Raw genomic sequence first — 26,562 nt, forward strand, 5'->3', positions numbered from 1 at the left:
GATACTCAACTGACAAGAATTTCATTTCAGTTTTGCTAACCAACCGAAATATTTTCAGAATTTATTGAGATTATTTGTTCACCTCTTCTAAATCAATCTCCGATCCTAATAATACGTCGTCATCACATTAGTGTCAAGTCAACGCTACTACGGAAAAAAGACAAATTACAAAAATAAAAAAGCAAAGATAACTAATTAAAACTGCAAATTGAAAATTCAAGGATCCAAACTCACAAAAACCAAACTTGCAAATGTTCTGTAGGATCGAGAGCTTGTCGTTTTACCAAAAATTATAATTGATGGTAACAGTGCAACTATAATATTTTAAATTGTACATCATTTCAAACATCATGTTTCGATTGCTCTGCCTAATATAGACAATTATTGCATACAAAAATCTCTCTCCCAATAATTGCACTTCTTGCAATCAATGAAAATCGAACATGTGACCCTGCATCTGACACCAATTGTAGGACCAAACGCTTATGGTTTTACCAAAAGTTATAGTTAGTGGTAATGTAAAATTTTAAACTATATAACAACTCAAACATAACGTTTCGATTGTTCTACCCGACATATTCCAACATAAATATATACTATAATTCATTTTACATATATAGTATAAATATAATGTGAAAAAAATAAATAAATAAACTAAAAACCCTTGTGTAAAATCAACTGTATCGAAAACATTAGATTTCTTAAAACCACGTGTAAAACCTCTTCCAAACAAGGTATATACACCTGAGTTTTTAAAAATACAAGGATTCAATGTGCTTAATTTTTTGACAGACATGGGTATGAAAACTCATTTATAATTCTTATTTTAGTTTGACAAATGACTAGTTTGTCATAAATTTAGGGCCGATTTGAGGCAAAAGCCCATTAATTTTATACAGGGAATTTTGTGATGATTTTTTTTATTTATACCTGCTATGAAATGCTATTTGCCAAACTAAATTCCAAAACGAAATTCTTACACATTCTTAATTTTAATACTAGTACACTTACGCACGCGTTCCGTGCATGTACAATATTTTTAATAATTCATGTTTTTTATATTTAAATGAAAATCAAAATGTAATTATAAGAAATAGTGAGTGACTACACTGCTATTTCGATATATAAATTAAAAAAATAAATAGAAAAAAGAAAAGAAAAAAAACATAAACAAGTATTGAACGTGCAACTTGTTAATTAAGAAACAAAGACTCTATCAACTGCGTTTCATGTGACTTGTATTAAAATTTTAACACTTTATTAATATATATAATTATTAAATCAGATCATGACACCAAAAGTTAGTTCTTTTAAGTGCCTGAAACTTAATAATATAGTATAGATTTGTACATTATTGAAGTGAACTCAAATTGATATTTAATCTAAAAAGAAAAATAAAACTTAAAATGATATTTATGAAAAATATTCGAACCATACCAAACATGTTATTTTGTTTTAAATTTAGACAAATAAACTATAAGGAATACACCTTTCTTTAATCACTCAACTTCCAGTTTAGATAGAGTTTGATATAATGCTCAACTCTTATAGGACCAACAGCTATGGAGGTTGAAGCAATTATACTCGTGCCTCGACTTACCTACCTTTCTTCCACATAAATGGACAACAGAGTGACAGAGCGTGTGTGATTTTGATCGGTGTGGGTTGAAGAATGGGTAAGAGCATAAGTGGAGTTGGGGTGGAAGATTTGGTGGGAGCCGGGCTGAAAATCAGGGAAGCCAAAGAATTTGAGCTGGAGCTGAGAGATGCTGTCATCAATGGCGGATTGAACCCGAAGGAGGTGTGGCGTTCGATAACAGCTCGAAAGCTGTTGAAACCGTGGCACCCACATGCCCTGCATCAGCTTATCTACTATTCTGTGTATTATGATTATGACGAGTCCATCCACGGCCCTCCTCTGTATTGGTTCCCTTCTCCGTAAGTCTTCCTTCCTTCTGCATACCCGATACATATAGTGAAATTTCACGAAGACGTGTGAAATTTGGGGTTTCGGTTGTTAGTTCAAGAAAAAAGGTCTGAAATTTATGTGTAGCTGATATTGCAAATGATCATGTAGTATTTTCTGTGGTATAGTATTGTGTTTCTGTTACATTATATGATCTTGTCTGGTGGTTACAAGTGTTGCTACTGTAAATTGTGGGATTTTACGTTTTTAATTCAATCAGTTGATCATAATGTTTTTCGAGTGTCAGACACCAGTCTAGACGAACAAATTTGGGGCGTCTTATGGAAACTCATGGTTCAAGGCTCTTAGGGGCGTTATATAAGGATCCAGTTACGAGTTTCAGACAATTTCAGCAGTTCTCTGTGCAGCATCCCGAGGCAAGGCCTTCCTGACTAACCGATCTTTCTTTTGGAAAATATGTTTGTCTATTTATTTAGGCCTATCTTTTGGTGTGTTATTCAGATTTATTGGTCGACAATACTTAAAGAGCTATCAATTGAATTTATTGTGCCACCAAAGCGTATCCTGGATACCTCAAATAAATCGAAGCATGGTGGAACATGGCTCCCAGGTTCAGTATTAAATATTGCTAATTGTTGTCTGCAACCTAGAAATCTTTGGAAAGAGCAAGATGATAGCTTTGCCATTGTGTGGAGAACTGAAGGCTACGATGATCTTAATGTTGAGCATATGACGCTGAAGGAGCTGCGAGAGCAAGTAATGTATGATTTGAACTATCTAGATTAATCCTCACTAATTGCTTGCTTTATAATAATGCTTATCACTTCAAACTTTAGTTACATGAAATTGAGATAGGTTTTATTACTGGCATAAGTAGAGATACTAAGCATTTCAGGATTCAGGGTATTGCTACCTAAAATGTAACTTTACCCTGAGTCTCTGACAGGTATTGCAGTTGCTATGTTCAGCTGATATTTATACGAGTATTTAATATTTGATGCAACACTACCTTTTGATGTTAAGCAGCAGTGTTTGTAATCTGCCAGACAATTTTGACTCGTCTTCAATTGAAATGTATTATGGGGATGTGGAATATGTTGGACTACCGATTTCTCGTACCCAAGGTGCAGTGGAAGTTTAAAATTTTTAGTTTCGACGGTCGAAATTTTCCTTGGACGTCGTATGTAATTAAACAACCATAGAGTGTTTAGGATTATTACCTTCACGTACTAGACACCAAATTATTCCTGATTTTAAGAAGAGATAGCCCTTCTTGTATATCCCTTCAAATGGATCTCCTGCATTTGATCGTCAAATTAGTTCCACGATCAGAGACTATGTTTCTTGTTTGGATTGCACTAGAAATCACAAGCAATTTATTTGTTGAGACTATGACAAAAGAATTTTAGAAATCCAGACTCAGTGCGACAGCAACGGGACGCGGTGCAAAGAACAAGTCTCGGCCGAAATTTTTCTTCCTAAAATTTGTGTTGGCCGAAACTTGAGAGGGAAGAGAGAAGGATTTTGTGTTGTGTATTTTTGTTGTGTGTAAATTCTCATGTGTTATCAACCTTTAATAACATATTTATTTAAAATATACAAGTCCTATGTGACTAAGATTAGGAGTCCTATGTGACTAGGATTCCTAATCCTAGTGTCATTAGGACTCTTAATTTTCATTAATTAAAATTCTCATATTATTATTATATCATGTATTAATCAACTTTTGATAATGCATGATATATTTATCTTATATACACATCTTTATATCTTCATATAAAATATGTGTACATATACTAATACATCTGCACACATACACATAATATATGCATAAACATATTAATTAAATTAAATAACTATTATTTATTTTTTTTTAATTAACTTAATTCTAGACTCCTCTAGAATATTTAATGAGAATTTTATACGTATTAGTAGTCAGTGCTACTAGTACTATTATTTAATTAGTAAATCCCAAATTGACTAAATAAATAATGTGAACTCGTTATAACCCCGATCGACGATCTGACAGCACAGCATTAATGTATCAAGGATACAAATCTTTTTTATATAATGAAAATTGAAAGTTTCGAAAAGCAAAATTTTCACTGTCCATGTTTGGGAGCTGCCAGTTTTGTGAACTCCTTCGCTAAACCAGGCAGTTCCAGTTTCCTTCCTTAATTAGTAGTTAAGATAATTTCTATTTCTTCCATCTTATGAATTAACTTATAAACTCCTTCATAAGCATTCTGTTTGATCTCCATCAAACTACAGTGGCCAAATTCAACTCTTTGAACTTTAACTTTCTCAACGGGAACATAGAATCCAATACTTGTGTGACCCTAAATGGTTCAGTGATACAACTAGTCGTAGGTTCATATCTTCATGTGATTCAGAATAACATTTATTTTTAAATGGGCTTACCCTAATTAGCCACATTCTTTTCATCAACACCTTCATTAAGAATGTTAGAACTCATTTCTGATTACACCCATCGGATCAGTATAAGAGCATATAGTAACATCGCCCCATGATCCCTTAGGTATCACTGATAATGCCTGCAAGAACCTCAAGTCACGGTTAGTGTACAGTATGGTCCTTTCAACTCGTATATACCGATCGAATTAGCAATCATTGGTATATCGAGAGTTGCATATGAATTCGATAACGATGTGATGTTTCTTTGAGTACTAATATTGACATGATATGTGCAACTGAGGAAACACCTTTCCAAAATGCACATGTCTTACTCTAGCCAGACATTTCTTGCACTATTAACTCATCAGGATATCTTCACCCATAGGCAAACGGTGAATCCTCGATTACAATGCAATTGCTACTACGTATTTTGAAACTACACCCAGCCTCGTTACCTGATGACCCTCAATGGAGTCGGTAAACGGATTAAAGTGCATGCTAGTATGTAGAGCCTCTATTTTGTCCCGGATCAAAGGACTAATGGTGTACAACCATAACCGCAGACTATTCCACTCGTTCAGTGAATCATCAAATGATCACCAATCTGTATGAATGGATATCTTCATGTCCTTATCAATGAAACATGGCGTTTACATCACAAATGCTAGTCTGAAGCTGAAGCGACTTTTATCCTTGTTTTAGATGACTGATTCGACTAAGAACTTTTTTAGAATATATGGTACACTTTCTTAATGAGTTTCATGGTCTTACGTTGAGAAACAGATTCATGATACCTATTATATATTCAAAAATTTTATCTATGCAGCTTGCATGAGTATACATATAAAGTAAATGCAATAATTCGATAAAACTTAAAATATTATTGAAATAAAGATTGTTTTTACATCGAAGTCAATAAAGCTCAAGTCACAAGTTGGCTAGCTGGGCATCTGATCTAACAGAATACCATCTGAACAGATGCGAGTTTACTTTTTTTTATTGAAGTCTTCTGAATCGTGTGACTATTCTCGTACTTTCTTCACTCTCATACGACAAATTTACCTTGGCTAGGTTGGTAGCAAATGCACTGGATGCAACATTCAGCAAGGGTGATGCTATAGCCATTGACATGCCAATGACTGCTACTGCTGTTATTATATACTTGGCAATTGTACTTGCTGGGTTTGTTGTTGTATCAATTGCTGACAGCTTTGCACCCAAAGAAATTGCGACTCGTCTGCGTGTATCCAAGGCGAATGTGATTTTCACTCAGGTGGCTACTAATATCAGCAAATTTTTTATTTGCTAAGGTTGATGAATGGGAAGGATTCCAATATGAAATACTTGATCAGTTTTTCCTACAATCTTTTTTCACTTGCAGTGGTGCACAGATAAAAACACTTGATTTATAATATTACGTCGTCTTTTAGGACAGTAAATGACTTAGAGCATTATTATTTTACAATACATGTAGTGTGAACAATTGTATACAAAGAGTAAATTGAGATTGAAGGAAGATGGTGGAAGTCATCAACCTGGAGACTGGGTTTTTGGGGGTGAAAAAGAGGAACAGCCATAATGGATCAGTCCAATTGTTGTCGTGAATACTATGTATTAGGTGCAAAACAAAACATGCCATTGGGGTGGTGTGTTGGACAGAAGATTTGTTGATAATTGCCACAATATTAATTAAAATATTATCTGTGTGACAAGTGGATCTATCCCATGAAATGTATTACTCAAAAGGTCAAACCTATCTTTATCCTTTGCCATGACTGGTGTCTTTATGCTCTTCCGCCCTTTCCGGTTCAGCGTAAATATCTACTAGCTCTTTAGAGCTTTGCGTAGCACTTACTTTTCTTATTTTTGATCGTATTCTAATTTCATATTTAGGATTTTATAATACGAGGCGGACGGAGATTTCCTTTATACAGGTAAACGCATGCTATCCCATATTTTAAAATATTTCATAGCTGTGTTTTTCATGGATAAGCAGCTAATATCCATGTTTATGGTTTCCCGATTTTCTACTAGAGCTCCTTTCTAGCAACGGTCACTTTGAGATCAAGGGGACAATTAGGCTAGTATATTTTTTCATACTGTCTTTTTTGAGTGATGCTTTCTATTTTTTCCTGACAAGCGATCCAATAACTTCAAAGAATTGATGTTTGACGTGGTAGAGAACTAATTCTTGCTTAGAAACATAATATTATTTGTGAAAATCATTTAAGGTAAAACATGGAATTCCTTGAAAACTGTTGTGAAAGTACACCGAAATCTGCAAAACATATGATTGGCGAGAACGATTTTTTAAGACATTAAACGTAGAATAAGTTGCTGTTCAGAGTGACGATTGGGCTGTTTAGGCTGAACCTCATCTCACTTGGGAGAGAGTGGTGAAAGCGCTCTATTTTGTATACTTTCTGTTTGAAAACACTCTGACAGACATGGCTCATACTGATTTTTATGTAAACTTTAATTTGCGATATACTCTTTGAGATGCCTTTGTGTCCACTAATGTCATCAACTGAATAACCTTACCTATCTGTGCAGTCGAGTAGTAGAAGCCTTTCCAGATAGAGTTGTGGTGATTCCTGCAACTGGAAAAGATGTAGCTGTTCAATTAAGAGATCAAGATTCCTCTTGGATAGCTTTCCTTTCAAGTGATTTTAATCTACCTAGGTAATATAAATAAATTTGGTTGGGAGTGATGTGAATAAAAATGCATTGTATGCAACAGTTGAAGTTTTAAGTTGCAGACTTTTTTTAAAAAATTTATGTAGAGGGTTAAAATATCACTTCTTTTGGCAGGTCCTATCAACCAGTTTACCTGCCCATAGACTCTGTCACCAATATACTGTTTTCATCTGGTACCACTGGTAGGCAACTCTTTGCAAGCTAGTTGCAGTATGTTACTCTCTTAAGTTTTCAAAATATATTGATTCCATTTTCACCTTCCAACAGGAGATCCAAAAGCGATACCATGGACTCAGCTTTCTTCTATTCGATGTGCTGCTGATTCATGGGCACATTGTGATGTTCAAGCTGGAGATGTCTTTTGTTGGCCCACTAATTTAGGTTGGGTTATGGGACCCATTTTACTCTATTCATGTTTCCTAGCTGGTGCAACTCTGGCACTTTATCATGGATCTCCTATGGGTTATGGGTTTGGGAAGTTCATCCAGGTAGTACTTCTATCGTGTTATACGAGCGAGAAATTTGCATTCATATTTAGTTTCTGCTGGTATGTTGGTATTTGCCAACATTGAAGGCTATCGATAAATCAAATGAAAATTCTTAAAGCAAAGGGATTGAAGACTGTTAACGAGAATGGTTCTTGAAGTTTTTATAATAATTTCATTTTGTTAAAATTATTGAACTCTAAATATATGGTGATATTTTGACGTCACTGTAACTCACAGAGTCGATGAAAATCCTCACCATACTTTGATTTGCACTTCATGCACTTCCAGGATGCAGGTGTCACTATTTTAGGAACCGTTCCTAGCATAGTGAAGACCTGGAAGAGCACAAATTGTATGGAAGACCTGGACTGGACAAAGATCAAGTAATTTTCAATTTAAACCTTCAATATCATATAATTTTTACTTTGACTTATTGTGATACTACCACATTTGCCAGGTTATTTTGTTCTACTGGAGAAGTCTCCAGCGTTGATGATGACCTCTGGCTCTCATCGAAGGCTTTTTATAATCCAATCATTGAATGTTGTGGAGGCACAGAGCTCTCATCTAGTTACATTATTGGAAACCTTTTGCAACCACAAGCCTTTGGGGCATTTAGCTCTGCCTCAATGGGCACAGGATTTGTTATTCTTAGTGAAAGTGGTCTCCCTTATGTAAGAATTTATTCTTTGGCTACCATACACCTTATAATGAATTATAACTTGCTTCATGTCTTGTTTTAAGGCCTATATTATAATGGTTTCCTTACTCAATTTTTCATGGATTTTTAATCAAAATTTAACACATTCTCCTCAGAACATCTTGGCCAAAGCCCCTAAAGAGTTTTCTCATTATTTTTTTGTTGACAGCCACATGATCATCCATGCATTGGTGAAGTAGGTTTGTTTCCTATTTATATGGGAGCAACGGATAGATTGGTGAATGCTGATCATGAGGAAGTTTACTTCAAGGGTATGCCAAAGTACAAAGGAATGGTAAGCTAGCCTTGTTTTTCGCTTAAATTTTTATAAAAACTGGTCGCATGCAACTCAGATGCAGATTTTTAATTATCTTTAAATAAATTTGGGATTAAGCTATATTATGCTATTTCAACTATCCTTTTGTGTTTTTTTCTGTGTACTGATGTTATAACTTGAACGCGTATCTATTTGGCTTTCTTCAGCTCAGTAGCTGAAATGATTCTATATGCTCTTTCAATGATGTTGAGTTCAAACATCAGAAAGTACGATAGTTTAGACAGTCTACCATTCGATTTGCTGTGAGCTGTTTTCATTTAGGATATTGAAAAGCAGGGTAGCCTTCTCCACTAAGCCAATTGAATTGCTAAAACTAATGACTGACGGAATTCTCTTATGTATGTGTGCACCCTTAATAATATCCAGCAACTTAGGAGACATGGTGATGTAATAAAAAGAACTGTTGGTGGATATCTGATGGTGCAGGGAAGAGCTGATGACACCATGAACCTTGGGGGCATCAAGGTATCTAATTCCTCAAATTTCACCTTCGCGATGTATGGGTTCTTGATCAATTAAGTTTTGATCTGGCTTAAACAACCTCATTCTTCTTAGCTTATTCCATCATTTTGTTTTTCTCATGTTTTTGCTGAGCATTGCTAAACGAGCGAGCATAAATAGCATAAACTGATTCATTATCTGCAGACGAGTTCAGTTGAAATCGAGCGTGTGTGCAACCAGGCTGATGAAAGCATCCTGGAAACCGCTGCAATAAGCTTTGCACCAGAGAATGGTGGTCCTGAGCAACTTTGTGTATTTGTGGTACTGAAAACGGGCTTCAGTATTGGACCAGATGTGCTTAAGATGAAACTCTCAAGAGCCATACAGACCAATCTTAACCCATTGTTCAAGGTTTGCGTTCAAGATTTTCCTTACTTCTTTTTCCCCTTGATGCTCTGTAGGTTATGTTCATTCGTGTAATAGATACATGGGCAGCAATTAATTAGATTCTTGTTTGTCCGACTGCTCATTAAACTAATCTGGAGGCAAAGTCAGAATGCCACTTGAACCATGGCATCACTACAAACTTTATCTGGATGCCTCCTCTTTTTAGCGAATACCATTTTCACCACTTCTCTGAATTCTTGAATCTATCTATTCGGTTGTTCCTTCTACTTTTTCTTAGGTTCTAAACAAATCCATTCAGTCAATCAGCACTCCGACAGTTTTTCGAGTCTTCGCGAGTATAAAATGGTAAGATTCTAACTGATAGAATCCGTGTTTTTTTTCGAGTAGGTGAGCTTTGTGAAGATTGTGGCAGAGTTTCCTCGAACTGCATCAAACAAGTTACTTCGGAGAGTGCTGAGGGATCAATTGAAGCTGAAGCTGCATCAAATGCAGAGTAAAATTTAGGTCCTCTTATTTTGTCACGTTATTCTATTTTTTTTTTTTTTTGATACATGTAAGTCTGTAGATAGTTTCAAAATATTATCATCCATGTTCAAATATTCTGGCATGATTTTTCTTTTTCAATAAGGTATTTATCAACTACTAAATATATTGATTTTGAATCAAATTTTTTTATCTGTAGTGTTATTAGTACAGTTGTATTATAATAGATATATAATACACACACTATTGATCAAGTATGAGTGACATTCCCTACGAGTCTTACATTAAAGACATGTACAATTTTTTGTATTTTTTTTTTTTAAAAAAAAATCGACCTCACTAATGGGATAACGTGGTTTTGGTGGACTTCTTGCAAATCATCCTCAAATATATCAAATTTTTACATAATAAAATAATTGGCCAAAAAATAGTGTTGTTATAATTATTAAATAATATGTTTCATAAAAGTTATATTATTAAGTTTGGGACACTTAGAGTAACTAAATTTTTTTTAGGATAAATTGGTTAAATAACCTCTGTCAACTCTTTTTTTTAAAAAAAAATGACATCCTCAAGTGTATTTGAAATATATACTTGAAGAAGTCATTTTCTTAAAAAACGAGTTGACCGAAGTTAAAAAAATACCTTTTTTTTGTATCATGGTCTGTTTTAATAATTATATATATTAATAAAGTGTTAAATTTTTTTATAAATTACATGTAGCTCAGTGGTTAGAGTCTTTGTTTCTTAATTATCTAGTTGTAAGTTCAATTTTTACTTGGATTTATTTATTTATTTTTTTAATTCATATATCAAAATTGCATTGTAGTCTTTCAATATTTCTTATAATTACATCTTTATCTTTATTTAAATATAAACAAAATGAATTATAAAAAAATATTGTACATATTGTGCGCTAGTTATTTATTAAACTTAGAGACCATTAAAAACTGATTGGTGTCTTGGACTGTTTTATTTAGCCAAAAAAATGCCCCAGCATCTCCTTTTTATTTATCACCACGTTCCTCTCTTCTTCACAGCACCATGTTCTCACGATGTTAACATTTTTGTTTTGCTTTGTTTAGCTTAAGTGGGAAGGAGTAACCTATCCAAATTAATTGTTACTTGATTGGGTTTCCAATATATTTTTCAACGGAGTAACGTATCCAAATTAATTTTTAATTAATTGTGTTTTCAATATTTTTCAATAAAAAAAAAGATTTCAGAATTTGATGTGTGCATATTTTGATGGAGTGAAACTATTTACCTCCATCTTTCGGGAAATTCAATTATTTTGGTTTTCAAACACCAAATTATTGCTTAAGTAAATTTTTTTTTTTAAGAATAGAGGGTATTATGTACAAGATTTAACTGATATATTGTAATAGTCCATTTTTTCATCACCATTGGATTATACTTGTTGGTTTTTTCCATTTTAGTTCTGACATGCTTTACTGCTCTATTCTTTCATCCTCATTGGATTACAGTTTTTGGGTCTGTCAATTTATTTCCTAAACTTTCTGAAAGTATTTCGTGTATGTATTGTTGAACGAGTTTTATACACAGAGATATATGTGTTTGAAAATCTGACAGTAATTATGTTGAGGTTTTCAGTTTTCACATATTAATGTCAACCTTTAGTTTTAAGAGAAAATGTTGGTTTTGAATTGGATGCTATGTTTTTATGTCGCTTCATGTTGCGAGATAATCGAGTATTGTGGTTTTGTACAAACGTACTTGGAATTTTTTAATTGCAAGAAAATTTAAACTTATTTAACTTCATAATGATCATTTAGCTGTCTCAAAAGATCATTTTTCTTAGGTCATACTTTGTCATATGACTACATTGTGAAATTAACAATTTAAAAATTTTTATTTATAATATCTGAGTTCTAATGATTTTATTGTAAAACTAAGAGTAAGTGAAAGAGTGACCAAACACTATAGTTCAGCTAATTGATTTATGTATTCAATGTCAAGATATGTTTGACCATAATTTATGTTAGCTTTGATGGAGTATTAATATATTTCTCTTGCAGATGCTTAAATTTTGAAAAACTCCAGCTATAACCACATTGAAAGACGTCAAATGCTAGCACTGACCGAACGTCAAATGATACATTCTAACCCAAGAACCACGACAATCTTATCCTGCTCGACGTCGATCAAATTATCAGACAAGAAGAATAATGGATTTAACTTCCTCCAATTCTACTTCAAGCCAACATTGTTTGATACATAGTTCAAATTTTATTTATATGGATCCACAAAACACTTACAATATACAAATATTGTTCAACGGCTCAACGAATAAATTGGAGATTGGCCCAGCGTAATAGACGACAATCAATGAATGAGAAAACAAGAAACACGAAATTGGCTCGCCGTCGTGTAACTTATCGGAGAAGGAGACAAAATAATGAAAGCTCAACAATTCCCGATGTGTCTGCTCTTGTGAATATAGATTTAGTTGCAGCAACTAAAAAGATTGATGAATCAACTCATAACATCGGTCAAAATATATAGTAAGTACATTCTACAATATTTTGAATTGTATCCACATGTTAATGTTAAACAATAATTTCTAAATATAATAAATTTAATCAATTGGATGTATAATACGCTACCTCCTAAATAGTTCTCATTCTCAAGTTGTTGATACAACTAGGTGCGCCAAACATGTCGCACAAAGTCAATATCTTATCAAACTTTCACATCAAATTTTGAGCGTAAAAGTACTAGCAAATGTCGACCACCAACATATTTTTTTCATCAGGGTATTCTGTTAATCCAAATATATAGTTGATGTAATATATAAGCTTCACATTTTTCTCCATTATCAATGGCTTTACATGAAAAATAAATAATTCTTACAATAAATGTTTACAAATTAATAAATTAAGGAAATATGATTATTGATAGTTAATTTTTTACATTTGCATATATCATATGAGATGTTATAATCCTACTTGTCTTTTCATCAATTATTATTTTAACAAATTTGTCATCCACTTTTGTTATTACGATTTCCGACATAATTACTTTTGGCAAAAACTTATGTGAGACTGTCTCACAGGTCGTATTTTGTGAGACAGATCTCTTATTTGAGTCATCTATGAAAAAATAATATTTTTATGCTAATAGTATTACTTTTTATTGTGAATATCGGTAGGGTTGACCCGTCTCAAATATGAAGATTCGTGAGACCGTCTCACAAGAGACATACTCATTACTTTTTTACACGTGAAATAAAAAAATACAAATTAATTAAAATTCGAACGTGGAAACTCAATGACTGCACATATATAGTTTATTACTACTGTTTCATTATATTTTTACATGGATATTACAGGTTTGGATTTGTATATAGTTGCTAACATTTCATTTCCTCTCTCAAATTCTCCATTTACTATTCCATAAATTTCATAAAATTACATCAACCATGTTATCGAATATTTTCTTTATCTTTTCTAAATTTTATGCAAAAACATTATTTATTTATATTAATTATTAAAAAATTGAAAGAATAAAAATTTTATTTCAACACATGATGTCTCTACGTATAGTATAAAATATAAAATATGCATGTAAATTGTTCATATTTATTATCTTCTAAAAACCAACTTTTAACTTTATTGTTGAAGAACAATCCCTGCTCCTAAAATTTAGGATATATGATAGAAACATATATTTTGGGATATTTGCAATTTACAAGATATATTATAAAAGATTTTGCAAATATACTATAATCGAAAATAAGGTTTGGAAATAGGATTGAATAATTATTTTCCACTATATTATTCATTGGTAAATTCTTCCATATGCATTTGAAATTTATTCTTTTCAAATTTAATCTAGGCATAATCACAATAATTAATTCCAATGAAATCCATGTCACTACTAACATATAATGAGATCCACGTCCACCTCCACCTCCAAGCCGATATCATAACCTAGCAAGAAATTTCAGTGAATTTCAAATAAATTATCAGTGGTAGTTATCTGACCCATCACTTTGTGTACACTGTCAAGTTCTACTGTTTAATGGTGAAACATCACAATTGTGTTGTCGAAATGGAAATGCGAAGTTGGATCCTATTCAATCTCCAATCAAACTGCAAGAGCTTTACTCTATGAACAATGAAGAAGACAAACATTTCGGCAATTCACAAGGGCATACAACTATGTTTTCTCTTTTACATCGATGGGAGTCAACATAGATCAGTCTTCAGCAACCGGTACAGATGGAATTTACACATTTCGTGTCCATGGGTCAATATATCACTCAATTGGAAGTCTTCTGTCAATGAAAACTATAGGCCATGATACATGCAGATGTGAATTGTAAATACAGATCATGATATAAACATCAAACTTCAAGAAAATCCAGAACTAAGGCGAGAACTCTTGATTAAGATACAAAGCATTCTTGATGAACACAATCCATTTGTGCACGTGTTTCGACAAATTGGCCAACGTGAAGATATACCTAACTATATAAGCTCATCATTAGACATAAAAATGTAAGGTCCAAAATGCGATAACGTAATCCAACTGCATGCAAATCTAGAAAAAATAGAAAATACCTAATTAAATTATTTTAATTTCATTAATTAAATGTGGTAAGCATGTTTACATGTTAAAATTAAGGGTTTCTATTAGAATGCGTAAAACTATGTTTTCAAGGGTTATTCGAGGCACGATTGAGGAACGGAGACCGAGAACTGTAAGGAAAACTATTTTTATTAAATGATTATTTTTAACTATTTAATATATGTCATATTAAATATGAAAATTTATAAAATGATGTCTTTTGAGATGTTTTTACATCCGAGTCGTATTTTTAAACAGGTAATCGATTTTTGACGAAAACAAGGACTTTTTGGAGGTTCGGTTAATATTTTCAAAAACTTTCCTAAATAAGATATTTTCCTACATTATAATACTAAGGTTATTGGGCCTATATTTCTACCCAATTATTTATATCAAAATATATATTTTGTAAACCACAAAACTCTTCAAATCACATGTTTAAAAAACTAGAATCCTAGGGTTTTCTCACCACAACACACGCCCACGTTTTTGAAGCCACTTTCACGTGGGTTTTGAGGGAAGAAAACACAGCAAGGATTCCCTGTCTCTCCATCAACGTTTTTCGCGTCAAGAATTAAATTTTGTGCGTGAAACAAGCAAAGGCATGCCTTAATCTTTTTTTGCTCATCGTTCAACACCACTTACGTATGAAGGAGACGGCCGAAACATAGTTTCCTTGGCAAGGGAGATTTCAATTTTTTTTCTCCATTGTTCTTCGATTTTCTTTCTCGTTCTTCCTTCCAAAAATGATCACCGATTCCCTTGCACTTCAAGATGGGTTTTCGGTGGGGTTTTGACGAGAAAAAAGATTAGAAATTGTCCTCTGTTCATTACGACGTTTCACCGCTTCGATAATCGTATTTGAAAGTTTCAACGCAAAGACACGTTCTAAACCTTTCTATTTGCATCATTCAAACCATATCATGCATGTTTATAATATTTTGAATGAAAAAATTATAATCAATTTTATTAACGTTTTGAAGGATTTATTTTAATGTTTCGAAGTTTTAATGCACTTTTGAGTCACGTTATGATTCCTAGGGACTCGCTGCCATTAAGAGGGAGGAAGATGATGTTTAGAAGTCTTAAATGGAGTCCCATGTAGGGTAGAAAAGGGCTGGAACGAGAGGGGAAAGCATCATGTCTCGTTTAAGGTTTATTGCATGTAAGGGTTCGGTTTTGGCACTTGCGAGGGGAGGCTGCGTGCGGGCTGTCCAGCATGTTGGGTCGATTCATGGTCCTAGAGAGTCCTAGTGTGGTTGTAAACAAGGATAGAACGATAAGGAAACGTTGAGGGCTCGGTTGGGGCCTAGGCAGCACGATTTTGGGGAAATAAAGGGGGAAAGACGGTGCATGGGGGATGTGCACGGGAGATAGTGCGTGAGAGGTCCAGTAGGTCCTAGGAGGGTGTCTAAGGGGCTGGAGTTGGTCTAGCTAGGGGCTGGTCGAAGGTAGCTCGTGGAAGAAAGGGCCGCGATGTGTGAAGGAGGGAAAACGCGGGGTTTGGCTAGTGCTGAGGGAAGAGGCCGGACCATGGTCTTGTGCGGGCTGGACCGTGGTTCTTGAGGGTGGATTATGGTCTAGTAAGTCGTGGTTAGAGTTTGGGAAAAAGTTATTTAGTTTTGAATTAAATCGGGTTACGAAACGGAATTACGGTTTAGCGATTAAGTTGAATAAATCGAAGGGGGGCGAGTTTACGTTTAAGAAAATTATTAGAAGCAAAAAAAAAATAAGGTTATATGATGGTTCGGGATGAGCTCGAGTCAAGAAACACAGGAAAAAGTAAAAATGAGAAGTTCGGGGTCCAGGGGTAAAATGGTCATTTTACGTTCTTAAAATGTTTATGATGAAAATATGATATTTTGCCATATACGCTGAGGCTAAACGATTTTCCCGAAAAATGCTATTTTATGATTTTCTATGGATACGATATTTTATAATAAAAGGAAAAGAAAAAAAAATTGAAGGATGTGAATTGACTGTGACATGGAGGATATGTGGGGGATCCGTTTTAAGAAAGAACTGTTAGCTTACAAATTTAATGGGAATATCGTGATGGAATATACTTTAGAAGGAGCTCGTTAACGAGAAAAGGCCGCAGAGGGAGCCCAATATCGGATTTTCATGTTTGGCCACGGCCTAGTGACGAGAGTTGCTGATTCCCTGCCTCCTGGTACTTGGTGTATATATTGATCAATCGACCAAAGGATGAATGATAAGGGATAAATGATAGTCACTTTTAAGGATCAGACTTCACTAAAATGATTTTGATTAGAGAAATTCTTTATGATATTATGTGCTTAAATAATTTACGAAAAAGTTTATATGTTTACGAGTTTTTATGACAGCTTATTTTATTAAAAGTATTCTTTTAAGAATGCATGTGCATGTATATGTATTACTCGTTACGTATAGTTTGGACGTGCTGAGTCGTTAGACTCACTAGGTTTAAATGGTCACAGGTGAGGTTGATGTTGAGGGAGGCTCGGACGCGTGAATGGATCGGGCATGACAATATACTCCCGAAGACATTACGTTTTCCACAATATTATGATAATTAAATTTTTGATTAATATTTTGAGGATTATTTTAAAGAAAGATTTATAGTTCGTTTTTATAAGTTTAGATGCTGGATTTCGTATGATTGGCGTATGCTTTTATAATTGAAGATTTATGGATTTTTATCGCAAATTCCGATTTTTTTAAATATGGATTCAAGTTTTGGTATGGTTCGGTATTTATGGAAAAAAAATTTTATTATCACTTATTTAGAGTAAGAGGTAAGGGACGTTTCAAGATTATACTGCTTTTTAATTGTTGTTATTCTTTTGCATCGTATTTTTTATTATTCAAGCTTTTATCTTTTTTTAAAAAAATTTCTTTCCTATATTTTTATTCACACCTTGTATTAAATTTATCACATTTTGCTTCAGATGTTTTAATTCTCTTTACATGGTTTAACAAATAGATTCTACATTTTCCTCTGCCATGTTATGTTTGAGTGTCATTCATGTTGGATTTGATCATTTAGTGAATTGATTTTGTTTTAAATTTTTTTCCTCCAATCCTTTTTTTTTCTTTGCAATTTTTTTAACCAAAGCTCGATGTATCTAATAACCTTATGACACCAAAGTTGGTCTCACTTAATTTGTGCAGTAAATTTTCTACATCAAGTGCTAGGTACAAACTATCAAGTACACTCTTCCATCAAACTTCAAGATATTGAAGGTGTTTTCCACATCAATTTCACTCTTCTAATGTATATGACTTGCGCATGTATCAAATAGCAAATATGTACCTTGATATAATTTCAAGTCGTGTATTTCGGTTGCATTATATATTTCGTGTCATTCAAAAGCATACAAATAAAATTCCATCGTATCTTGAAATCTCTGTGAAAAAATACACGTTTCACCTTTGGAGATTCTTTTTTGAATGACAAATATTCAATTCAAATGATAAAATCGCTTTTCGTTTTTTCATTTTTCATCTTTCGGGATTTTAGCTTCTTTTTTTTTGGTGGGATTAATGCTTGATGTTTGGATGACGACTTTCAAAACCTCAACTAGAGTTTGTAACACATCAGGTTTCTCAATTTATTTATATTTTTTTCTGATGGTTTTGCATCATTTTATTATTATATGATGCTATCTCATATTGTGCAGTGTTATTAACTCCTTTTTCATGCAACTTTGATATTCAATCTTATGTGTGTGCAGATTCTACTGTTTTTTTTCTTATGAAATTGTGTATTTAAATTATGTTCGTTGTGCTTTGATTCCTGTTGATTACTAGGTTTTTATGAAATTTTTACCAACACATTGCTTTCAAATAAATTGAGTGCAGATATACGGTGAGGCGTAAGAAACATTGCCCTCCTTGATAAATTATTTCACCTTAATGCTTTTCTAGCTGCCTTTCGAGAATTTTAGTCGACGCTGTGAAGGTATGATATGCATATTGTGATATACCTTCTCTCACATTTTAAAAATTAAATATTTAAAATGAATTTATAATGGTCTTACAATGAACTTCTATAACAACTTGGGTTAATCATTTTCGTAAAACGAGGACGAATACGAAGTAGTTATTATAAGGACTCATTGTGCTGTCACGTAGGCGCGGGCCCGGGCTCGGGGTGTAACAGAATGGTATCAGAGCCAGGTTACCAGCAAGCAACACCGGGAAATAAGTGTTATGCGGGGTAAAGTGTTACGTGCACGGGAGATACCTCTTGAACCTGCGTGGCAAAGTGCTACATGACGGGAGCCACATCTAGATTCTCGGCGCTGGTGGATCGAAGGGTCAGGCCGCGACGAGGACGTTGCATTCTAAATGAGGGGTGATTGTGATATCTCTTGTCCCACATCTTAAAAATTAAAGATTTAAAATGGGCTTACAATGGACTTCTATAGCAACTTGGGTTAATCATTTTCGTAAAGCGAGGACGAATACGAAGTAGTTGCTATAGGGGCCCATTGTGCAGTCATGCATGCGCGTGCCCGGGCTCGGGCGTGACACATACTGTGTGAATGCTTAACACAACATGTCTTTTATCAACTTTATCAAGTCACAAGATGCATCATATTTAATTGTTTTAAGTGTATCCATTAGGAAACAAATGCATTTTCTGAGTCGCAAACCACAAGAGTTGTGATTGTCTGACCTATCATGAAACTACTTTTTGTCTCATTGATTTTATAATGAACTAACTAATGAAGAGTTAGTTCACTAATCATGGGATTGTGAGTAAGTTACTCTGTAAAACTCTTCTTTGTGATGGTGAATTAATCTACCTTGATCAAGTGGATGTAGGATCACATTTATCCAAACCACTGTCGTCTTTATATTTGCACACGAGAAAACACCAACTCTAAAACACCTAACACTCAGATCAAGAACTTAGCACTTTCATACACTGATTCTTGCAATACATATAAAAATATTCACAACTCAACGAAGTACTTTCACAATACAATTTTATTTACAAATATTTAACACTCAATATTCATATATTTCGTTATACACATGCAACGTATGTGCCTTGTTGTTAGTGTATAATAATAAGTGATATTCATAGTCACCAAATATATGTTTCATATTCTGGCAATACTTAAATAATTGTTAAGTAAATTGATTATTTTTATGGATTTTTATTCTTGCCTCTAAATAGATTTATTTATTTTTATCTACTCAAATAACATGAAACCAGATTCAAAAATACAATTTTAAACATTATACCAATCTAATTACACTTTATAAAAAAAAAAAAAAAACTAATATGATTCAAATCATATAGTTTTAGCCATTAAATGTTGATATATTGTACCTTTATTTAAGTAATGTATATTTTAGCAAATAAAAATATTAAGGGCTAATATAACAAAATTTTAGTGATTTACATCATTATTAGATAAGTACTATTTAGAAAATAAAAATATACACGGAATAGATTTGTGAAAAAAAGTTACTTTAGTGAGCCATACATAGGAAGTAATTCGTAACGAGCGGATGATTGTATATGACCTCAACAAAAATGAGCCAAACATAGAATGACAATGATACTAGAATCTACACACAACTTATCCTACACACCAAGGTATACCAAATTCTTTCCTGTATATAAATGTGACTCTGTTCTGTTGAAAGGAAAAATACAAAGAATTGATGGCATCAGGTGACAAACAAGTGAAGCCAGGTCAAGAATATTAACTTGTACATAAGTCATGCACATTTCCTCGACGGAGCATACCATACTGTCAACCAATTTCTAAGGAAACGATGATATGAAAGGTTTTTACAGCACTAGAAAGTGCAGGAGCCGCCAAACTATACACTTATACAGGTACTCTTTTTCCACGTTGACGATCAAAGAACTGCAAAGAACACACAATTCCAAATATCAGGATAACGAAAACGAGCATGAGCAGGTCTATTTCATACATAGTCTAACGCTCAATATAGGTGAAAAGGCAAAAGAAAGAGAAATGGTTTAAACCCTTGTTACTTTATTTAGGATCAAGTCTAATGGCAGAATCATTCTATCACAAGTAATTCACTCTTTTAAATGGACTACATAACCATAAAATATATCCGTAGGTAGCATGATATCTCTAAATAAACAAGTGATAAGGTTCTTTTTCCACTAGTCACGTAGTTTCACTTGGAAGACGTTTAATTCCTTGATATAATTCAGCATTATTCCAAGGCTTCATCTTTGAGGAATTTCAAATGGAAGGTCGTAAATTAGTAAATTAACCATATTAATATTCAAGGGCAGAATACCAATTGTTCAATCAATAAAATAAAAATAACTACCGAATTTGATACCACAAATCAGATTTCGAATATGATCTTCATTGTTCAATTAATACATCACAGCTCCTAGTAACATGGAAGAATTCCAGCCAAACATGCGGAGCACTCTATGCAAGGAGACCACGAAAACTTAACACAACATTCACACACCAGACAATGTCCTAGGCTAGAGCCATGAGCAATATTGACCATCCATCCAACCATAAAAAATGGTCGGAATCCTTCTATGTGATCCTTTATTAGTTACTAGCATTAAAGCCATAATTATTTCTGCATTTGATAAGAAAATAATACTAATAACAAGGAAAACAAGCATACCGATCTAACAAGAGGCTGCTGGAAAATCCAACCTATAATAGGTATCTTCTGCAGAAAAACAGCCAAAGTTGGCCAAAATCCGCTGCAAATACATGATAAATACCAAATCAAGAAGGGGAAGATGGAGACTAACAATAGTTAAAACAATGATCATCTCGTATTTTGAGAAGTAGTGCACCTAAAGAGTACAACGAAACCATATGCCTCCAGGATCATCCCTAGTACGGCCCATCCAATTATAACAAGAACGAAGCCAGCACCAAATGAAACTGTTCCCTATAGAAAATGTAATACGAGATGAGACAAAAATCCATATGAATGGCAAGTCATTTATAAGCCAAGTGAACCTTAAAATTTGAACGTTTCATGAAGAATTGTGCAGACGACTTTAGTCCAATGGTTAATGCCACCCCTGAGATGAAGAGGACCTGTTGAATTAAACAAGACAGCTAGTGGAAAATGAGACATGAAAAGAATAATTGGGAAACACCTATTCAACCATTAGAATTATAAACTTACGTTTCCTATTGCCAGCAGTCCCTTATCGAAAAAGAAAATTATCCCCAGAAATGAAAAGAACACTCCAAAACAAGTCAAACCGATTCCAATTTCTGTTTCATCAAAACAGAGTAAAAAAGAACAAGAGCAAGTCCGTTATTTTCATACTCTCAAATTAAAACCACCTCCAGAACATCAGGAGATCAAAATTTGGCAAAACGAAGGATGAAACTCAAATGCCACTATCTATGCAAATAAACAAAGTTGATAAACAAATACACAATAGCTTGATTACTTACGTAAAAATGAATAATGTTGGTTTACGATTAAATCTGAGGCACCCTCAATTTATTTCTGCAATGTTATCGAAGATTTAAAGCAGAAATTTAATCCAAATAACTAGTTTGATCTATAAACCAAAATTCTCGTTGCTGCACAGCATAGAAACAGGCAAAAATCAACGACTTTTCGTCACCACCAAAAAATCCGCAAAATGCCTATAAACACATGCTTGCACACGATGCACCAACACGCACGAACAACAATCACATAAAACAATCATTAAAAAGAACAAATAAAAAGGAATGAAGATGCGAGGATGAAATCAACTCACTTTTCCGGTCGTTCATCTCGAAGGCCATCGTCTTCGCTGATTCAGATTCGAGCACAGCACGCCACAATGCTCAACTCAAAAAATAATCTGCTATACGAACGGTTTCAACAAGATCAATCCCCGCTTTAACAGAAACTCAAAATCAATGAAAAATGAAGAAAACCATAACATTTACTGTCGCGACAAATCTGAAGCTCCCTTGTTTGTTCTACAGGAGAAGGGGAAGAAAAAATAATAACTGTCCATTTGAGGAAATGATTCGACTCTAGGCATTAGACTGTACTGAACCACCGGTTCGAGTTAAAAAAAACTCGGTCCTTAATCTAATCGTATCCATGAACCGTCGATTACGATTTTGTTAGATTAATTTATTTAAAAATAAAAACTAAAAATTTATTGTTAAAAAATGGGGAAAAAGTCTGAAACGTGCTGAATATATATATATTTTTTCTTTCTATAAATTAGTGATAAAATCAGTCAAATAATGAAATTATATAGATATATTTGTTTGATTAGTATATATTAGTTGCCAATGCGTAATATATTAAAAATTATATCATGACACTCTCGTTAGATAATTATTTACGTAACTACTACTTCGTTGAATATTTCATTTTGCAATATGGTTGCATGAAAAATTCATTGAGAGTCTGGTGTTGTCTCGTTAAAACCTTAATAATAAAACCTAATGAGAAACTTGAACGAAGGAAAAAAAAAGTACAAAATAAATATTTCTCCTTGTGTGTTCTTTTGACGATGGATGCGTCTCATTAAAACCTTACAAAAAAAACCCAATAGGACAATAACTTTGTAACGCCCGAAACCCCGAACACACTAACCACATGCATGCATGAAAATTTATTTGAAATTATTTAAATGAGTGGTCTATAAGCATGTTTAAGTATTTACATGGTTTAATGATTATTTAATCGAATGTTATGAATGTGAACTGTCTGTAGTCGAATACGCGATGTACGGAAAAGGCGAGAGAACTGGGGATGATTTTGATAAAGTTTCTACTTTTAGAAAGTTATAAATAGAAACTCTGTATTTAATAAGTCTAAATTAAGAAAGCGACAATCTATTTATGGTAAGGGACGAACTTAATCGGTAACGAAATTTTGTTAGGAAATAAGGAGTTTCGGACATATGATACTAGAAACGAGTGGCACCAAATATTTCTTAATATTGTTGGGACTTTTTAATGAACAAATTAAGTATTTAGTTAATTCTTTAATTTGGCCAAGATTAGCAAGAAATTAATTAATTAATTTGGGCCCTTTAGGAAAACTAAAGCTCATTAAGAACTAATTAAATAGAATCCTACCCTATCACAAATCCTCATTCACGCCACTCACCTTGCCGCACACACTAGGACTCCTAGACGTGGCCGAACCATAGGGGGGAGGAAGGAAGGAAAAAATTGCATCCCGTTCGTCTCTCGTCGCGACGTTTCTCGTAGCTTGTAAGAATAAAGGATCAAGACATGTTTTCAAAATTTTTTTCAAGCACCATTCAATCCATATTATTGCATGTATGCTGATGTGTGTGAAAAATTTATAAAAGTGATTGTTTTTAAGCTCATGCATGTGTATCTCATGTTTCCATAAAAGATTGTTGATGTTTATTGAAAACTGTTGAGGGAAGGATGCAACCCAAGCTATTCAAGGGCTGGTCTAAATGTTAGGAAGAGGATTGAAGGGACAAAAATGTGAACGAAACAGCCGCAAGGGGGGTGTGCACTGCTTTGGAGAATCAAACGGCCATGGGGGGTGCATGGGACCCTAGCCATGGTCTGGAAGGGAGGATAAAGGTCTTAGGAAGGTCTAGGGGCTAGGTACGTGCCTTAAGGACCTGGTGAGGGGCTGGTATGGGCCAAGGGCTGGGATAGCAGCTGGTGCGCGAGGAAGCCAAGGTGAGCATAAGGATGCGTTTTACGTGTTGATGCATGAGCTTCAGGGCCTTGAGCGTCGGGTCTGTGTAAAAAAAGGCCCGACCATGGTCTTATTTATTGTCTAAGGAAGTTCTAGGGCCTAGTTCGAGGTCGTTTCGAGCCGTGGTCCGTTCGAGGTCGTAAATTGTCTGAACGTGTCAAAATAGGACCTAAGTGAGCCTAGGTTAAATTCTAAATCCATGTTTTCGGTTTTGGATTGGGCTTGGAGACTTCCAGCAGCTTAAATGGTGTCTTAGGATTTTAATAAAGGTCTGATCTTGTGTTGGTTTGAGTCAGAAGGGTAGTTTGGTAATTGTTTTTGCCAAAAAGCGAAAACAGTGGTAAACGAGCCATCCGGTAAGCGAATCGAGTCGTTTTTGAAACGTAGGTCCTAAGATGGAATTTCCAGCAAGTTACTGGATATTTTTGGGCGTTTTTAAAGTTTTTAAATCGAGTTGTCTCCTTGAGTCAGAGTTTAAGGTCGTCCGGGTACGTATAACGTTGAAGCGTGTGCGGTCGATTCGAGGAAAGTCGAGGGCAGTTTGAAACATCCTAAAACAATTCCACATCATGAAAAATGTTATTTTTAGAAGTTTTAAAGTGTATGCATGATATATACTATTTTTAGAAGTTTTAACGTATTTGCATGTATATGTTTTTTTAGAAGTCTCAACTTATACGAATGATATAAGCCATTTTTGGAAGTTTTAAAGAATATGGAAAGTTATGAATGTTTTATGAAACGATAAAGCAAAGGAAAATATTTTTGAAGAATGTGAATCGATTATAACGAAAAAGTAGTAATGGATCCGTTGCAAATGAAAACAGTTAACTTGCAATGGAAAGGGAGTGAACCGTCGAAAACGAGGGCGAGAATCTCAATGATAATGGATCCGTTGAAGAAGTGAACGGTGAAGTTATTTTTATGATAGTCGGTGGGATCGTCGAAAAAGTGGACGTTGAACCCAACAGCCTAGTGATATATGGTTTATAGATTGATCAATCGAATGAATGTTGTCACTTTCGAGGATCGTACTTCACATAAAAAGGATAATTTTAAATGAAAAATGTTCATATCTAGGCATGATTTCAAAAGTTGCATATGTTGAAGGTCTCATAAATGCATGAAAAAAATCTATTTTTAGTAAAAGTAATTTTATGCATTTGGTTGTATATCTACGTATTTGATATATTAGGTTTGAGTATGATGAGTCATTAGACTCACTAGGTTTGAATGGTTGCAGATAATGAAGATATTGAGTCGTGAGGTGCGGACTATCGAGTCATCCGGGAGACGCAGTGCATATCCGAGAACCTAGAAATTCCGCATATGTTATAGACTTTTGATGATTTTATGGATTATCGCTTTTATTTTGAGACTGTTAGGGTGCTAGAAATTCTTGTTATGAAAAACTGCTGAGAAAATTCATAAGCAAATCATAGAGAATTATCTGAACTACTTTTCATGTTGCAAGCATGAAACATCCCTCACTCTTACTAAAATTAAATAATACTAGAATTTTTTTTTATAACTCTCGAAAATTACTCTTCATTGAAAATAATTAATTAAAGGTTCAACTTGGGAAAAGTGCTAAATGAAAAGCTAGTTTGATATCATATCCAAATAAATTTCAAAGTGTAAAAAAAATAACTCGAATATCCATAAAATCAAGTATTAAAAACTCCTAAAAAAAATTTAACTTTCATTAAATCCTTTAAAATAAAGTGGAAACGAGAGGTCTTCGGGTGTGTACTGTCCAGCCTAGTCTGTTCAAGAGCCGGAGGCAGCTTTTCAATTATAGTCGTAACTTGGAAGGTTTCACTCAGCACCATGCCCTCCGCATGATAATCATGTAGGATGAGTTCCTGAACCTAATTGATCTGTGTTCTGGAGTCGACCATCTTGTAGTCCTAGAATCGACCAACAATACATTTCTTGGCCCTGACATCATCGTTTTTGTATTTCGGATCCAGAGACTGCCACAATTCTCGAGCCTTCTTTATTTCACTATACACAATGTGAAGCGAAACGGCCAAATCATTCATTATGTAATTTCTCAACAAGAAATTTGAATGGTGTCATGTATCAATAGCATTAGCAGTCTACACATCTCCGTCAACCTCAGCTGGTTTGGTAGCATCCTCGGTGAGGAACCTTGCTAGATTCAAGGTGATGAGATAGAAGAACATCTTTTGTCGTCACATTTTGAAATTCGAGACGTCGAATTTCTCCGGATTATCGGCATGGCTCACAGGCATTGAAACGTCAACTACTTAAAATGCTACTAGAAATTTTTTTTTTAAAAATCATTTTTGAAACTTGGAACTTTAAGCATGCATGCAATACCACTGCAAATTTCCCATTTTAAAATAATAGTAATTCACTAACAAAT

At 34.0% G+C, this 26,562-nt stretch overlaps 2 protein-coding genes across 3 annotated transcripts; one reads left to right on the top strand and one right to left on the bottom strand.

Moving 5' to 3' along the window:
• Positions 1–1,525: 1,525 nt before the first annotated feature.
• Positions 1,526–10,086, top strand: LOC140980372 (probable CoA ligase CCL12). The gene is made up of 14 exons (XM_073446153.1): positions 1,526–1,938; positions 2,214–2,343; positions 2,429–2,688; positions 5,414–5,615; positions 6,236–6,276; positions 6,896–7,024; positions 7,154–7,221; positions 7,307–7,527; positions 7,816–7,910; positions 7,985–8,201; positions 8,397–8,522; positions 8,931–9,029; positions 9,210–9,416; positions 9,801–10,086. Exons 1-14 carry the CDS (start codon positions 1,673–1,675, stop codon positions 9,915–9,917), a joined length of 2,178 nt encoding a protein of 725 aa, XP_073302254.1. The 5' UTR covers positions 1,526–1,672; the 3' UTR covers positions 9,918–10,086.
• A 9,888-nt stretch (positions 10,087–19,974) lies between these two features.
• LOC140981247 (vesicle transport protein GOT1-like) lies at positions 19,975–22,469 on the bottom strand. Of its 2 annotated transcripts, none has more exons than XM_073447587.1 (7): positions 22,406–22,469; positions 22,237–22,323; positions 21,645–21,736; positions 21,473–21,553; positions 21,304–21,401; positions 21,126–21,207; positions 19,975–20,365 (listed from the first exon to the last, which is right to left on the bottom strand). In XM_073447587.1, exons 2-7 carry the CDS (start codon positions 22,262–22,264, stop codon positions 20,327–20,329), a joined length of 420 nt encoding a protein of 139 aa, XP_073303688.1. In that variant the 5' UTR covers positions 22,265–22,323; positions 22,406–22,469; the 3' UTR covers positions 19,975–20,326. The 2 variants fall into 2 exon arrangements, with proteins under 2 accessions (XP_073303688.1, XP_073303689.1); XM_073447588.1 differs by having other exon boundaries at positions 22,412–22,467.
• Positions 22,470–26,562: the final 4,093 nt, after the last annotated feature.

Source organism: Primulina huaijiensis, chromosome 7 (assembly GCF_012295235.1).
Source record: "Primulina huaijiensis isolate GDHJ02 chromosome 7, ASM1229523v2, whole genome shotgun sequence".
Taxonomy (NCBI): Eukaryota; Viridiplantae; Streptophyta; class Magnoliopsida; order Lamiales; family Gesneriaceae; genus Primulina; species Primulina huaijiensis.

What these genes read in the sequence shown, in the direction of transcription:
- LOC140980372 (XM_073446153.1), top strand. Translation starts at nt 1,673, where the DNA reads ATGGGTAAGAGCATAAGTGGAGTTGGGGTGGAAGATTTGGTGGGAGCC. An exon ending in TCTCTGTGCAGCATCCCGAG is followed by an intron (nt 2,344 to 2,428) that starts GCAAGGCCTTCC and finishes TGTGTTATTCAG; the next exon opens with ATTTATTGGTCGACAATACT. An exon ending in TGCCAAAGTACAAAGGAATG is followed by an intron (nt 8,523 to 8,930) that starts GTAAGCTAGCCT and finishes AATAATATCCAG; the next exon opens with CAACTTAGGAGACATGGTGA.
- LOC140981247 (XM_073447587.1), bottom strand. Translation starts at nt 22,264, where the DNA reads ATGGCCTTCGAGATGAACGACCGGAAAA. An exon ending in GGTTTCGTTGTACTCTTTAG is followed by an intron (nt 21,208 to 21,303) that starts GTGCACTACTTC and finishes ATGTATTTGCAG; the next exon opens with CGGATTTTGGCCAACTTTGG. An exon ending in AGCAGCCTCTTGTTAGATCG is followed by an intron (nt 20,366 to 21,125) that starts GTATGCTTGTTT and finishes TGTTCTTTGCAG; the next exon opens with TTCTTTGATCGTCAACGTGG.